The following is a 16,848-nucleotide window of genomic DNA, read 5'->3' on the forward strand; positions in this document are numbered from 1 at the left end:
AAAATATTATTTCTCTTAATTTATATTATAATAAAATGAGAATCTCTCTAAATTATAATAATATATTAAGAATATATCAATTTACGTTCAAAATTTTTATTTAGAGATTAAAAACAAATAAATTTAAAAGACATGAATAATCCTAACTCCTATAAATATAGCATTATCTCTTCGAGATATTCAAAAATTCTTAAGTTATTTGAATATTTTTTTTATTTTTTACTCGAAATTGATTTATATGTAAATTAAGATGAACATTTTATTGTGATTATAAATTTATTATTTTATTTTGATAATAATAATTATGATAAATATGAAGTAAGATTTTATAATCTTTCCTTTTTTTAATTGCCAAAAAATTAGAGAAAATTTATTTTCATAATATGAAGTTATAACTTTCTAATAATATTTTATCTACTTATTTTATTATCACATTATTGCAATTTAAAGTTTCGTGGAAGGTAAAATCGTTTTTAAATTCTGAAACGACGTCGCACAGTCCACTCAAAGCCAGCGTCTTCAACCCCCTCTCCTTTACTCGGACTCTGCTGTCTGTACTGATCAAATTCGAAACCTACGTCGATCGGAATCAGATTTTCGCCGGTCCGTCAGCTATCCATTCTGCAACTTTTTTCGAATCAGTCTTCGACTGGTTTCGGTGGCGATTGACGGTTTGGACTGGTTTTCTTCAATGATTCAAAGCAAAGCAAGGGTTTATTCTCAGCGATCTGTCCATGGATAAGTGAATAAGTCCTTGTGTGTGAGTTTCAAGTTTCAATTTAGGGCCGTCTCGGATAATTTATGGTGTTTTTGGAGACCAAAATAGCTACAAGCTTGGAATCCAGGTATCTGTATTGCCCTTTACTATGAAACGCTGTTCTGTCTTCCCTACGTGCCGTAAAAGTTCGGGAGGATAGTTGTAGCTCGAAAAAGATCAACAGAATACGTATAAGTGCGTCCGTGCGTGTGTTTGTTCCACCTACTTGTTTTTAAGGTGGAAAAAGAAAGGGATCCAAAGGAAAAATATATTCTGTTCAGTTTCTGAGCTTCCATTTTATTGTTCCAGCTTAGGCCGTGGGATTTTGCTCTTCAAATGGGGTTTGCTTGTTTTCTCTTTATATTCTTCTCCCTTCTACCTATTAGTTCTGTTTCTGATGAAGAATCAGATGGTATTAGACTTCACATTCTTATATGCAGCATTTATGTTACACTTCAAATTGTTAGCGTGGTATTTCCTTGAAATATTTTCTTAATTAACTGCACAAGAAGATTTCTATATAAGAGTGAATTCTTACATTCTCGTCTTTTACCTAATTTAGATCTCAAGTTTATGGTGCTTTCTGGAGTTTGTTTACATAGTTTGTTATTATAATTATTATTCCTTTTTTTTTTCAGGGTTCTTTTGCTTTAAATTTTGGCCATCTTGGTAGAATGGATTTCCAGTGACAAAATACCGCCATGGATATTGATCTTGAGCTGCCTGCAGGCCAGAAGGACAAACCAGATGCTAGACTGGATACAGAGGTTGGCGATGATACAAATGGACTACAGTTGGAGGAAGAGGAAGCAAATTATCCTAAACTTTGTGGCAATGATGAGGAAAACCTGGGACTAAATATAGGTGAAAACATCAGTACAAGCAGGGAGGGAGTTGATGAAGTTGCTCTTGGCTTGGATTCTTCTGACAAGGAGCTCAAGAGTTATGAGCCCCAAAATAGTTTGGAGTTCGACTCAAAGGAGGCTGCATATTCTTTTTACAGAGAATATGCTAGGGCTGTGGGATTTGGCATTACAATAAAAGCAAGTCGCCGGTCGAAAAAATCTGGAAACTTCATTGATGTAAAAATAGCCTGTTCTAGATATGGTAGTAAGCGTGAGTCCAGTATGATAGCTAATTCACGATCATGTCCCAAGACTGATTGCAAAGCAAGTATGCATATGAAGAGACGACAGGATGGGAAATGGTTTATATATAGTTTTGTAAAGGAGCATAACCATGAAATTTGTCCTTCTGACTTTCATTATGCTCTCAGGGGAAGGAGTAAGCAGTCCGGTAATGTTGCTTGTCAAAAGAAAGGACTGCAGTTGGCTTTAGATGAGGTGGATGTACAAGTGTTGTTAGAGTATTTTATACTTATGCAAGATGATAATATTAATTTTTATTATGCCATAGATTTGGACCATGAAAATCGTATGAGAAATGTGTTTTGGATTGATGCCAAGAGCAGAAATGACTACAACAGTTTTTGTGATGTAGTCTTCTTTGATAGCAGCTATATTAGGAGCAGATACAAAGTGCCCTTTCTTCCTATTGTTGGAGTGAACAATCACTTTCAGTTAATTTTGCTTGGATGTGCATTAATTGGGGAGGAAACAGCATCAACTTTTGTTTGGTTAATGCGCACTTGGCTTAGAGCAGTGGGTGGTCAAACTCCTAAAGTTATAATTACTGATGAAGGTAAATCGCTGGAAGAAGCTATTAAAGAGGTGCTTCCTGATGCACGCCATTGTTTTTGCTTGTGGCATGTGCTAAGAAACATTCCAGAAAATCTTGGTCATAAAGTGAATAGCTTTGAAAATTTTATGATGAAATTTAACAAATGCATACGCCAGTATTGGAAAATTGAAGAGTTTGAAAAGAAATGGTGGAAAATGGTCGACAAATTTGAGCTTAGAGAAAATGAATGGCTTCAATCACTTTATGAAAATCGTAAAAAGTGGATTCCTGCTTACATGCATGATACTTTTCTGGCTGGAATTTGTACAGCTGAGCGATCTGAGTGCATATCCTCTTTGTTTGATAAATACATACACAGGGAGATGACGTGTAAGGAATTTATCAACAAGTACAAAGAATTTTTGTATGATAGGTGTGAAGCAGAAGCAAAAGCTGATTTTGAAATACATCACGATTCGCCCACTTTAAGGTCTCATTCTCCTTTTGAGAAACAGATGTCAACAGTTTTTACAATTGCAATTTTCAAGAAATTTCAGGTTGAGGTTTTGGGGACAGTTGCTTGTAGTATGCAAAAAGAATGTGAAGATGAGGCAGCTGTAAGATTTCGGGTTTATGATTTGGAAGAGCAGGAGAATTTCCTTGTAGTATGGAGTGAAGCAAACTTGCGTGTCTCTTGTTCCTGCCATTCATTTGAGTATAAAGGCTTCCTTTGTAGACATGCAATGAAGGTTCTCCAAATATCTGGTGTCTCCAGCATCCCAACTCACTATATACCAAGACGGTGGACAAAAGTTGCAAAGATCAGGCTACTGAATAGTGAACTTTCAAGAAAATTTCCTTACAGGGTCCAACGTTTTAATGATCTTTGTAAAAGAGCCATTGAATTGGGTGAAAAGGGGTCCTTTACCCAGGAAACCTATAATATTGTCATTAATGCACTGCAAGAAGCCATGAAACATTGTGTTAGTGCAAACAATTCTGTGAGATCTGTTTTAGAGCCAAATTCATTTGCTACTCATGGTTCCCTTAGCATTGAAGAAGAGAATCAAAGCAACAATTTGGCCAAAGCATCTAAGAAAAAGAAGTTACATAAGAAGAAAAAGGTCAGTGGAGGCTAGTTTAGGATATGCAGTTATGTATGACCACATCTAACTACTTTGAGGAATGAAATGCTTCAACTTGATATCTGGAATGGGAGTATAATTTGAGATGAAGTAATTGATATTTCTATGCTGTAGGTACAATCTGAGACTGAAGTAATAACTAGTGGGATGCAAGACAGCACCCGGAAGATGGTTTGAATCTTAATTCTGGTGCACTGAAATTCTTTCAGAAGAGTAGTTTTTTATGGATTATAATGAATTGCCCATGTATATGTAGGGGCAATTGAACTCTGGAGCACACTGCCTTGATAACACGTTTGTTCCTCAACAGGACATTCTAGGGATGGTATGATATCCTCACTTAACGTTGAGATATTGCAAAATAAAGTTTATATTAGTCATGCCTTAGCATAACCTTGCATACTTTGGATGTAGGAAGTGGGCCTTAGAACACCAACTGTGGATGACTACTATAGTGCTCAACAGAGTGTACAAGGAGTAGTGCGGGTATCATACCATTTTACACCTGACTGTAATTTGTTCAACCAAAAGTTTGTGAATCTGTAAGTAACAATATGTTAACAATTATTGGTACTTTGGCACAGGGTCCATTTAACTCATTATCTTCAAGTCCCGATGGCTATTATAGCAGCCAACAGGGGATGCAGGGGATGGTATGACACTGAGAGTTATTGTGAAACTGGACTGTTGCAAAATAATTCAGTAGTAACATCATTATATATGGCTCTGATTCGCTGGTATCATCTTTTTCTTTCTGCTTAAGGGACAATTGAATTCAATCCCATTGCGCCTTGGTCATTACGGTTCTCAGCAAAGCCTGCAAGGACTGGTACTTGATTAACGTTCATGGGGATTTTGTATGAAGCCATTTGTTTTCTTGTATTATACCTTATTGAATTTGGTCTTGTTGCAGTTGCATGAACAACTTGGTCTTAGAGCAGCAGCTATGCATGGGTGTTTCGGCATTCATGACAGCTTGCAGAATATGGTATGCATTTGTGGAGGGTTTGCTTGAATCACATTACTTCGTGCATATTCTTAAAACCTGGCGTTTTGTATTCACTTTAGGAACAGCCAGTGGGTTCCAGACAGTTCCACAATGTTGCAGCCAAACATTTGCATGACAAGCATCCCCCTAGCTAGTTACACTGGGTTGCCTTCTTCCTGATGAAAGACATCAGACGTTTTCAACAAAACATATGAGTTGATACAGCTCTGCTGCTTTTTTTTTCCCTAAGCAGTCCCCTTATTTAGTATCGAAGTACAGGACTCTCGCTCTCTCTCGTGTGTGCAACTGTGCCATTGAATAATAAGCTGTGGAATACTGAATAATCCTTTGCCTCTACTCATTAGGAAAGAAGAAACTTATCTCAAGGGCTTTAGTTCTAAAGATGACATTCTCCACATCATTCTGGTAATACCTTCCATAAAAAAGTATAATTTCTTTAAAAAGGATGTCATATAGTGTAAGACAAGATGTATTCCTCATTTTGCATTGTGGTTTGATTGGTTTGTCACACAACTTTAAGCATCATTGATGCAGCACTGTCTAAAATTAGACAAATTACAAACCACTTATCCTATGCATGGAATTAGGACCTGGGGAAAGAAAAATAAATATTTGTAAATATGTATGAATTTGTGTATATATGTGTCACTAATTTTATTTTTATTCTTTACTTCTTTTCATTGAAAGATCCTTGTACCATATTTCAACTCTTCGTTACCCTAAACCCTACTCTCTCTCTCTCGCGCGCGTGCGCCATCATCGGAAATGTCTGTGGCCTGCCCTCTGGTGATGATCCATTCCATGTAACATTGCCACTGATGGTGCAACAACTACTGTAGTGTTGCCAGCTATCATGAAGTTTCCCATCAGCCCCAAGATTCACTAAGACCAACAATGACATGGCATTCAACCGCTGTCATCCTTATGCTGTGTACCAGGAGGCTGACCACCAGACAACCGTGGCATCCTGGGGCACTGGACTATGGCAGTGGCTTGTAATCCCTGTGATTCTGGCAGCGGTCCTTTGTCAACTTCTACTGTGGCAGCCATATGTTGGTGCCGACCAAGAAGAAGTTTTGTGCTGTCTTTTTGACAATTACTGCCTCTGCTGTTCCCTATCTCATTCTTGCACACAGTCACCAAATTGAGTCTGTTCCTGAGATACCCTTCTATGTTGGTGACTTTGTTGATGGGATTGAGAAAGCCCTTTTGGCGATCAAAGCTCTTGAGTAGATTAGTGCCTATTTGGACACAGAAAAGGAGAAAAACGGTGCTCCATTCGTCCCAGGAAGAGCAACATCTGAATCTGTAGCTATATTTTTGCTGAGAAGGCCCTCTTATTGTATGTGGCACCAAGGGGAATGAAGTTTGTCGAAGCGTTTTGGAACATCCTGGGGTTGAGATTGCCTATATGGAATGCCTTAAATCTTCTCAAGCTCACACCCAATGGCCTTTTTGAGTGGTTCACCATTTGGGCTAAATCAGCTTGAGAAGTTGGATTCAATCTAGGGATGGTCCGAAAGTCTGAGCCTTGGAGAAGAAGGGGCACTATGTAAGGGCGAAGGTAGGCAATGCGGGACCTGGCCAGGATTATAAGCTCTGATGAGACACAGCCAGTGGTGCAACTGATTAAGGAGATAAAGAGGGCACCAAGGAAGAACTTGAATGCATTACTCAAGCTCAATCTTTGTGCCAAAGCTGCAAGAAATAAGAACTCTGCGAACGAGAAGCTTGATAAGAAGAGGAACCAAATCTCTAAGGTAAACTCACTGACATCATAGTTCAAAATTTGTATCTAATACATGACATCTTAGTCTCAATCATTTTTTCATGCCTGACAGATGACTTTTATCTGGATTAATCGTTGGATTTATTTTGTTGAGTTATTTCCTTACTGAAGTCTAAGAATGTGAAGCATCTCCTGTCTTTTCTCCAACTTTCAGGGTAAATAATTGTCTGCCACAGTAATGTTACTACTAAACTAATTCCTGGTTAAGCAATTTTACCTAAAGCTAGTGTATTTCATCTGTGCTTTTGGGTTGTCTTTTTGCCGCTGTTTGGTTTTTCATTTTATGACTTGGCAATATTATTTCATCTATAACTCGGTCCACTTTAGTGCGTAGCGTACATATTGCCAGTTATTTATTGTAAACCTGGCATGTTTTATTGCTCAAATCTTTTTTTTTTTTTTTTTATAATGTGAAAAACTCAAGGGTGCTCGATCACAAACAATTTTCGACCCGAATCTATCTCACCTTCTTTAAAATCTATTGTCCACTTGCTCTACAACTCTAGGTGAATAGACAAGTTCGTCACGAGCCGAAATGTAGGAGCATCGCCCTTCAGATAAACTGAGGTGATTGTGAATCATGTACAAAGATAAATTCAAACCGACAACCTCGCAGTATCCCAAACGCCTGAGTGGGTGCAATGGACCGTCTATGATATTGTGAGGGATTTTTTTTGCTCGAATCTTAAAAAAGTTTCATAGAAGTTTCCAACTTGGGTAGAAACTGATACCAAGACCATTGGTTTTATTTGTTCATCAATTGTCATCATCATCCTATATGTGAATTTTAACTTTCTAATGATATTCATACATAGTCACTCTTTTATCGGCTTCTTTAAATTAAAAACTAGAAAGAGGAACCTATTGGCAACACATGGTACCAGATAACTCTGATGCACGAGATGTCATTTTGGAAGTTTTTCAACCGTTTTTCGTTTTAGAAATGGTAAAGACTGTCCGAAACTTTTTTGAGGTTATTTTTATAATTTACAAAACGTTTTGGGGGTGTTTTGCAAATTATAAAAATTTTCTGAAAACACGTTTCCAGCACGGAATTACTAAGTCGAGCGAAGCCGGAACAATAGTAGGTAGGGTTCTTGACACTGAAATCAAACACCTCCTTTCAGTCGCGGAGGACATTCTTGGTGGGCTTAGTGCCATGATAACCCTGCTAATTCGAGTCTCATCTCTCCTCACTTGCCTTTTCTCCCCCGACAGTTGAAGCAGGCCAATTTCAGCCCCCTTTTTCGCGTCTCTCCAGTGCGCTGTACCGTGCGTGCGTCCTCTTCCCGAAATTTTCCATCGCCTTCTGTCTTACGTCTTCTTCCTCCCTGCCGTTCTGTCCGCCCATGAAATCAACCGCAATATATATATATATATATATATTTGGAAAACATGGCAGCCAAGGGGAGACTTTTCTCCCCTCAATTGATTTAATCAAGCCTCCCTCACGTCTCTTCCTCCTCTATGTCAATCCAATTGACTTTTCCATTTTCCAATTTTCAATTACCCTATGCTCGAGAGAACCTTCTCCTCCAATTCCAATTGCTTCCTTTTTTAAATTAAAAATTATATTTACAAAAAATTTATACTTTATCCCATATTTTTAATTCTTATTTTTTTAAAAAAATATTATTTTTTCATTTTCATTTCTCATAGAAAATATTTATTGTTTTTGTTTCTTTCAACTTACCTAGATAATGATCTCTAAGACTTGTTTTATTTTTTATATAATAATTGAATCTCATTAAAATTTACAGAACTGAGTTCTTAAATTTTTCAACTTTATATTACGAATTATAAAATATTATTTTTAATTTTTTCTAAAAATAAATGTTGTAGGAAATTAAACTGGTGTTGTCTATTTGAATGGTTTAAGGTAATCTCTTGAGATTAATAAGCCATGCAGGAAGGTTTAAGGCATTTTTTTGGAACATTAGGCACTTCTCTTTCTATTTTGGACCCTGTAAAAACTATAGTGTCTATATGGTCTGCAACTATGCATTGGTAAGTTTGAGAAATGTTATCCCATACTTAATTATGATATTTTTAATGATACTTGTGTATTAATATATTTTATTTTATGTCACATCAATATAATGTATAATACATTATTGAAAAAGTATCATCAAAATATAGTTTGAACTCTTAAGGAATTCAAATAAATTTAGATTGACATTTTAATTTTTTTAAAAAACCAAATGTAATTTTTTTTATGCATTATGTCTGTCATAAATAAACCCACTTCAGGTAAAAATAAATAAAAGTGTGCATGGCAGGGGTGGGTTAATACCATTTAATAGCTAGTAAAGTGGTATTTATGAAATTTCAACCCCTATTTAGTAATTTTTTAAAAATTTAAACTGTGGTATCGAACTGAAAATAGAAGATATATTTGGCGGGTCCCATTTCACCCCTAATAATAATTTACCACTGAGCGCCGAGCAGCCACTAGCGAGAAGCCACGTGGCTAATTGTCTCTTCCATAACGCTTCTGACAGGCGTCAACATCTAATGGGCCATTCCTTTTCATGCAATCCCAATCCGACGGTGAAGCATGACCCCAGCCAGCCAGCCAGTCATCAACCCAACGCAAGGCGGCCCTCTGGCACGATCTGGGCCGCCAACTGACGATTATCGAGAACAATTCAAACGGTGCCGATCATCCTGCGGCCCAGATCAATCCAGTAGAACGTTCTCGTTCTTCGGGCCCCTATATATTTGCGAGTCCAGCGTCCTTGTTGAACACGACACTGGTCAGTGTCTGCTCCATACATCCATTAATTCGCGACTCTGAAGGCTCGATTTGATCACTGATTCGAAGTAGTGCTTTGTTGTGAGAGCGATCTCCGTAGAGGATCGTAGCAATGGGGAAATGCTATCCAACTGTTAGTGAAGAGTACCAGAAGGCGGTTGAGAAATGCAAGAAGAAGCTCAGAGGATTCATCGCCGAAAAGCACTGTGCTCCTTTGATCCTCCGCGTCGCGTAAGCTCTCTCTCTCTCTCTCTCTATATATATATATATTTATATATGTATATGTATATGCATGTGTGTGTATTAGTATCGATAAGCCGAAATATGTTTCTGTACTTGTTATTCAATCTCGCTCCGATTCACTTCTTTTTGTTATGGTAGATTCTGGAGATAATAATTAATTTGATAGTTTTACTGTTATAATGACCCGTTGTTGCAAAGAAATTATAACTTTTAACTTCTTAGATCATAATTTCTAAATCTTAGAATAAGTTGTGAAGTTGTTTATTACAATTTTTTAGAAGTTGTAGTTAAACATTTGCGGTGTTTGATATTGTAAAATAATTTTTTTTATATAATTATTTATAATACCCTTAATAATTATAAAATGATAATTTAAAAATTAATTAGTATATATGTATAAGTTTCAAGTGTTATAGAAAAATTAATTAGTATATAAAGAGAAAAGGAGATGGCGAGAGAGAATAAGAGATCTGAAAATGGAGATGGCGGTGAAGAGAGAGACCCTTGATTGTGTGGACAGAAGAGTAATTTTTTGTTAAAAACAGGAGCAAAATTGTCACAAAAATGTAACTATTTAATCAGAAGTTGTAGAAGCTGTTGTACTCCAGCTTTGAAAAAATCAGCTTCTACCCCTTCTAAAAGCTAGTAGAAGCTATAAGCTAGAATTTTACAAGCTAAAACAAACACTGCATACCCATTTTTTTGAAGTTAGAAGCTAAAAGTTACAGCTTTTAAACTACAACAAACAGCCCAATGCTTCTCTAGTTGAAAAGAAGCTAATGATAGGCACAGAGACATTTATAAGTACGCGATAATCGCATTTGTATGCCATATGCGTGTGCGTTTGTTCCTATGCCATCGTAAATATGTACTCGTCTTGTGTGTTATTGATATGTATTCATTATGTGGTTGAGTTCATCATGAATTACATGATTGCTGATGATTTTTTAAAACTATAATTCTGCTTTATTTTTTGGCTGTATAGATGGCACTCTGCAGGGACGTATGACGTGAAAACAAAAACTGGAGGGCCATTTGGAACGATTAGGCATCCAGAGGAGCTCGCTCATGAATCAAACAACGGTCTTGATATTGGTGTGAGGCTCTTGGAGCCGATCAAGGAGCAGTTTCCAATCCTATCTTATGCAGACTTCTACCAGGTGACCTCTTTCGTTTTGGTTCCCTCTTTCTGATACTGTTAATACTTTATTTAATTCGTTTTGTACATGCTTGGTGGATCTTATACGTTTTGCTGACATTCTTTGTTTTGTGGTTGTTAATTGAAGTTGGCTGGAATTGTTGCAATTGAAGTCACAGGGGGGCCTGAGATTCCTTTTCACCCTGGTAGGCAGGTCAGTTAGACTAATCATAGTTCTTTTCTTTATGTATGTTAGACTAATCATAGTTCTTTTCTTTATGTATGTTAATTAAAGAAGAAAGGCGAAACTGATTCTTTTATGCATCTCTCTCTTCATAATTTTTCTCCAAAGAATATGAAAAAAGAGAAAAGATGGAACAATGAAAGTCATGTAGTTGGTAATTATACCTAAAGATGAGGTCTTCCTTCACCTGTTCAGTAAATACTAGGTAGAAATCTATTACATGGAATGTCTACACATGTGATATTTACTATGTTGATGTCTATTATATGGGATGTCTACATAAAGTGTGATGTCTATTAGGTTTCTATTTCGGTGGGAATCTAATGTATTGAGTGTCTCGATAAACTGTTCTCTTGCAACTACATTGCCTATGTAATATTATAGTCAAAAAAGGTCGCACAATGTGGCTAATGGGGCAAAGTTGCAGGAATAATTTAAAGCTGCCAGGATCAGGCTTTGCGTTGCTTATGATTTAATCACCTTGAACAAAAAGTGCCAACCAACCAAAGGGAGGCTAGAAACAGTCTAAAACATGTTTGCAAATTAAACCTTATATACTTAATATAACCTCTCTGATACCATTATAGATTTCTACTTCCAAGAGAGTACTTCCGATTATCTGAAGTTATAAGTAGTAGGCGATTACTGTTCCAAGCGTAGTCTTGTGCCTTTACCTATAGAGTCACAACTTTTTCAGAAGTAACTAAAATAAATAGTTTCAATAAATATATATAAGTTAGCCAATAGTGACTTGCTCTGCATATTGGGGAACTTAGGCATATTCTTTTATATCTATGCCAAATTCAAGCATAATTTTGGCATGATTTTGATTACTGAATACGATGGTGAACTATATTTTGGTTGGTTTGTTACAAAGTTTTTGGCTGGTGGAAAGTTAAACTAAATCATTTAGGCTTTAACTGAAGCAGAGCCCTTACACTTACTGTGTGGACGAGTCATTGTTGGCTATCCAAATTGACCTTATCCAAGTCACAGTGGTGCATCATTCTGTATATGTTTTTGGGAACTGATAAGCGTGTCAAAATCTTTTTTTGGGGGGTGTTGATGTAAGAAAATGTAGTAAGTACATGGTTAGTCTTTGGTAGTTTCAGCATAACTACCAACTTAAGTTGATCCATTTGATATCAGATGCAGCCCAAGTTAGGCTTGAGGCTGCATTTGCCGATTAACTCTAGATCTCACAATCAAGAGGAATGCCCATTGTAATTGTGTTATGAACATGCGTACATATTGCCAGACTTCGATCAAAGTATGCAAAGAAATTATTTGAATTGGGTAAAGTTCGGTAACAAGGTATTGGTCAATAGACAAGCAAATCTGGTTGTATGTTTATCACATTTACTTGATTAAACAGTACTAAAGTGTCGTCAGAAATTTGGTAGGGCATAGTAATTTTCTGTAATTATAACACTGAGCAAACCATAGAAACTGCAAATGCTCTGATGTAGAAGAGGCTACAGTATATTTTCTTGGGCATTTGGGTCGTCAGAAATTTGGTAGGGCATAGTAATTTTCTGTAATTATAACACTGAGCAAACCATAGAAACTGCAAATGCTCTGATGTAGAAGAGGCTACAGTATATTTTCTTGGGCATTTGGATCCCTAAACAGTAAAAAAACATAAAGCCGTATGTCACCAGTCACCACTGCAGTGTATTTTACTGAAAGCTTGATATGTGTTCTGCAATGTTGTGGGGACGGAAAATCCTCCCAGAGCCATAAGTCCTGTTTGTTTGAAGTAACCTATGTAACTGAGTATAGCACACGTTTCCCCCTTTTAGATTTTAGGTGATTTCTGGTCCTAAATCTCAAATGCAATATCTGCTGCGTCAAGAGTCTATTTTTGAGTTGTTGTATTGACATTGATCTCAGGACAAATCTGAATCGCCTCCAGAAGGCCGCTTGCCCGATGGGAAAAAAGGTTAGTTCAGTTCACCTGGCATTTAATATCCCATGGATGCATGAGTAACAGAGGATTGGTTGGGTTCTAAACTTTTTCGTCCTATATTCAGGTGCCGACCATCTGAGAGCTGTGTTTGGCCACATGGGTCTGAGTGATAAAGATATTGTTGTCTTGTCTGGTGGTCATACACTGGTATAAATTTGATTACAGCTCCTCATGTTTGTTTCTAAAATATCGCTTACCAAGTCTATTCGTGGTATGGAAATCTTTCATAATGAGTAAATAAAAAAAATCCAAAGGAGGTTCGTGGCCAAGGGCTCGTGTTATGGTCTTGTTACAATTGTTCTGGTCTTGTTACAATTGTTCTGATGGTGAACCATGTTCTTGGCTTGGTCTGCCTTATTCAATAGGGAAGGTGTCACAAGGAGCGATCTGGATTTGAGGGACCCTGGACCACCAATCCACTAATCTTTGACAATTCCTACTTCAAGTAAGCCTATGCTTCTCCATTGGTTATTATTATGCTAAGAGATAGTATCCAATTAATATTTAAATTTCTGCTTGGATCCTTTTTTTAATATTTATTATGCTAGAAGAAAAGGGATCCTTTTTTTACTATTATCTTATTATTTTTTCTTTGCCTTTTTGGTTTACAGGGAATTACTCAGCGGAGAGAAGGAAGGCCTTCTCCAGCTACCATCAGACAAATGTCTCCTTGAAGATCCAGTCTTCCGCCCTCTAGTTGAGAAATATGCTGCGGTGTGTATTCTCTATTGTTTCTTATAATAAATAACTTAATACCAGACCAAAATTTGGAGAAATAGTGTCTGAAATACAACAATAACAAGATATTAAATCCTTAATCCCATTAAGCGAGTTAACTACATGAATTTTACCAAATCAATCATTATGCGAATTGTCAGCTTTCTTCACGCAACTCCTTTATTTGAGCTCGGAGACTACTTGTAAATTCCACCGGAGGAGTTGAAATAATTTCTGAAATGTTTCTATATGTTTTGGTTTTAGGACGAGGATGCCTTCTTCGCAGATTATGCTGAAGCCCATTTGAAGCTCTCCGAGCTTGGGTGAGTACAGGGATATCTATCTCCTACCCTTTCCCTTCACAATATTTCCACGCCCATAGATTACTGAACATTATTATGCCAATTTAATGACTGAATTTGATACAGATTTGCTGAAGCCGAATGAAGGACTTGGAACTTGGAAGCAGATCTCTTCTCTTGATCTTTTCCTCGTATGCTTCCTCCATGTTTATGCTTGTTGAGTTCTGCATGGAAACATTGAAGTGAAATATTTTATGTGCTTGTAATTTGTAGAATTGTTTGATGCCTATGACTGTATGCTCTTTACTGTTACCATCACCGCCGTCCTCCTTGTGCTTGGTAAATAAATATCATGTTCATATTTACTGTGCTCTTTGGAAGTGACTTTCTTAGTCCACCCCAAAAAGATTGCTTTTTTAATAATTTATTCGACAACATTTTCTAAAAGAAAACTGCTTTACTGGTGACTGAAAAAAAAGAAAGTAATTATTATATATACTCTTAAAAGGTTGATACGATTGTTACAATAATATTTACAATGAATATGCGAATTGGTGTTAAAAATGTGAATTTGTTAGTCCAGTCTCAATGACTGTGCTAGCCTCACCTCTTCCACTTGATTAGGTTTATTTTTTGCAAATAAATTTTATGTTCAAGAAGATTACACTGGAAAGATAACAACTCTTTAAATTGTCAAATTTGCTGGAATTGAGGGGAAAAGAAAAAAAACTGTTAGATTTTTAAAATGCTTTGGAAGGAAGAGCAACCTAATTCTGAGCCTTTGTGATTGAAAGGTCTCTCTGAAAGCTGTGCGCTGAAAGCTGTGCGGTGACGGACTTGTTTCTTGAGTGCTAAGGTAAAATCTCACTTTAAGAGTTTCTCACACATTATTTTATGCACGTGAGAGGGATTGATTAATCATGGTACATGATAACGTATTTAATAAGAGATATAGTAAATTATGTTTATAAGGAACCATCTTTATAGGAGAGTGAAATTTTTATATTATATTATAATTATCATGAGTCGAATCTATATTATTGAGTACAATTTATTACTTAAAAACCAATCATACTAAGTCTGCAGTGTGTAGTAATCGGTTACCGCTGCCTCAGAAACATCAAACACCGCCACCCAGAGAGAGATGGTACAGTTTTGGAAGCATATGCTTCTTGGCAATTGCCCCCCACTCCCACTCCCACTCCCATAATTAATAAGTTAACGCATGCAACAGAATAATCCAATCCAATCCAATTTAGCTTTTACGCAAAACGAAACGTCCGTGTCATTTCGTGTTCACGTCAATAGATTCGCTGACAATGGGCCATTAGACATGATTAGTTCGTCCGAAATAGTTTGAATTGAGAATTTTATATCACGAAAATATTTAATATGTTTTTGTCTTAATTTAGCAATTAATAGGGAAATGATTCTAAAACCAAATATCATTATTCTAAATTTATTAGCCAACATTTTATATGGTACCTGCAAAGTATAGATTTATTTATCTTATTTAAAATATACCATATTCTCTTTTAATTATACAATATTATTTTTTATAATTATCCTACTTAATTCTAAAGATCCTTGCTTGGGCCAAGTATTTCAATAAAAAAATATATTATTAGATAAAATGATCTAAATAGTCATTAAATAATTTTACTTAAAATTAATAATAACTCATAATAATAAGATTATTTATTTATTGTTAATTTTAAATAAGAGTTGTTTGTTTAAAATTTGTCTATGAATAAAATATTTCTTTTAATATAAATTTGAACATTAGACTGATTTGATTACAAAGTAATTCCATAATTATACCTAATTAACTTGATTTATATATCACAAATCAAAATGGATAAAAAAATAATAATTCGATTAAAATAATCAAAATTAATGAATAATAATCAAGTGTGAGTTTGATTTTGACCAATGTACGTAATTAATCAGTCTACCAGTAAATTTCAAAACGTTGAGTGGGCTAACCCAAATAAGACATGCAAACTAGTAGTAGATAATCAACACGTAGGTGGTGGACTGACTCAAATAGAGACATTTACTTTCTTGATATTTTCATTCATTAGTCTGCCCGTTGTTTTATTGCCCAAAGGTTGTCCCAAAAGATCAAAACTCCAAATTTCCATGGGATTTACAAGTGGTACGGTGGGTCCCAATATTTCAATTGCAACAGGGAAAAGTGAAAGTTAGGGAAGGGGGGAGGGCATGAATAAAGAAACAAGAATTAGGGTTTTATCTTATGGAAAGCTCATGACTCCAACAAAAGTAAATCACACACTTTGATAAAAGGGCTGTCCACAAAAGAGATCACATTCATGCCCAACTTTGTTGAATCCTTCCTTACCAAAAGAATTCAGTATTAAAGAGAAAGCCATCTTTATGCCCCATTTCCTTCTGCCCCCAGGCATTCTCTGTCATTTGGGTGTTATATATATACATATGAAAAATATTGTTGGTTTATTATGCCTTACGCTTTACACTATATAATAATATAGTTAAAATGTTTAAAATATTTCTCGTCCAAGATGGTGAGGTGAGACTACGTGAAACGGTGAGGTACATGAGTAAAATACTTCTAGGTTGTGAGGCGGTCCCAGACTAAGAAGCTTGAGGAGTATTTTTATCATTTATGATATATTGTGTAGTTTAAAGTGTAACTCAAGAGGTATCAATAGCGTGAATATATATTATTATATTTATATATTATGATATAATTTGTCATATTATAATTATAATAACATGATATTATTATCTTCAAATCGAATTAATATATTTTATTTGGTTTTTCCTTGGGTTGATTTAGCCTGGTTCAATTCTTTGATTTTTGGTTCTGGATTTTATTTTGACAATTATAATTTAGTTTTGGGCAAATAATAAAAAAAGTTTAAAACTTTTCACGAATTTATAAATTTATTCAAACATTTTAATTTTAACAATTTTATTTTAATTGGCTTAATTAGGTGTAATTTTATCCAAGAACTAAAATTAATTTGAGAGATGTGTGTCATTACAAATGTAACAATCACCTGTCATAAAAAAAATATAAAAATAAGACCTACATGTACATATATGAGTGAAATTT

General features: G+C 35.7%; 2 protein-coding genes across 6 annotated transcripts; both read left to right on the forward strand.

The window, feature by feature from the left end:
- Window positions 1-504: 504 nt before the first annotated feature.
- On the forward strand, window positions 505-9,032 carry LOC127789950 (protein FAR1-RELATED SEQUENCE 2). 4 transcript variants are annotated; one of them, XR_008020694.1, is made up of 10 exons: window positions 506-845; window positions 1,396-3,561; window positions 3,697-3,753; window positions 3,839-3,907; window positions 3,997-4,068; window positions 4,167-4,235; window positions 4,346-4,411; window positions 4,496-4,570; window positions 4,651-6,351; window positions 8,882-9,032. XR_008020694.1 is itself a non-coding variant. In XM_052319066.1 (9 exons), the coding sequence occupies exons 2-9, from the start codon at window positions 1,459-1,461 to the stop codon at window positions 4,723-4,725; spliced, it is 2,580 nt and encodes an 859-aa protein (XP_052175026.1). In that variant the 5' UTR covers window positions 505-845; window positions 1,396-1,458; the 3' UTR covers window positions 4,726-6,618. The 4 variants fall into 4 exon arrangements, 2 of the variants coding, with proteins under 2 accessions (XP_052175026.1, XP_052175025.1); XR_008020695.1 differs by lacking the exon at window positions 8,882-9,032 and adding an exon at window positions 6,433-6,618; XM_052319066.1 differs by lacking the exon at window positions 8,882-9,032 and having other exon boundaries at window positions 505-845; window positions 4,657-6,618.
- Window positions 9,033-9,217: 185 nt separating this feature from the next.
- LOC127789951 (L-ascorbate peroxidase, cytosolic-like) lies at window positions 9,218-14,770 on the forward strand. Of its 2 annotated transcripts, XM_052319069.1 has the most exons (10): window positions 9,218-9,366; window positions 10,364-10,538; window positions 10,665-10,730; window positions 12,654-12,702; window positions 12,794-12,876; window positions 13,095-13,174; window positions 13,341-13,443; window positions 13,711-13,769; window positions 13,875-13,939; window positions 14,543-14,770. In XM_052319069.1, exons 1-9 carry the CDS (start codon window positions 9,248-9,250, stop codon window positions 13,891-13,893), a joined length of 753 nt encoding a protein of 250 aa, XP_052175029.1. In that variant the 5' UTR covers window positions 9,218-9,247; the 3' UTR covers window positions 13,894-13,939; window positions 14,543-14,770. The 2 variants fall into 2 exon arrangements, with proteins under 2 accessions (XP_052175029.1, XP_052175027.1); XM_052319067.1 differs by lacking the exon at window positions 14,543-14,770 and having other exon boundaries at window positions 13,875-14,113.
- The last annotated feature ends 2,078 nt before the right edge of the window (window positions 14,771-16,848 follow it).

Source organism: Diospyros lotus, chromosome 14 (assembly GCF_014633365.1).
Source record: "Diospyros lotus cultivar Yz01 chromosome 14, ASM1463336v1, whole genome shotgun sequence".
NCBI lineage: Eukaryota > Viridiplantae > Streptophyta > Magnoliopsida > Ericales > Ebenaceae > Diospyros > Diospyros lotus.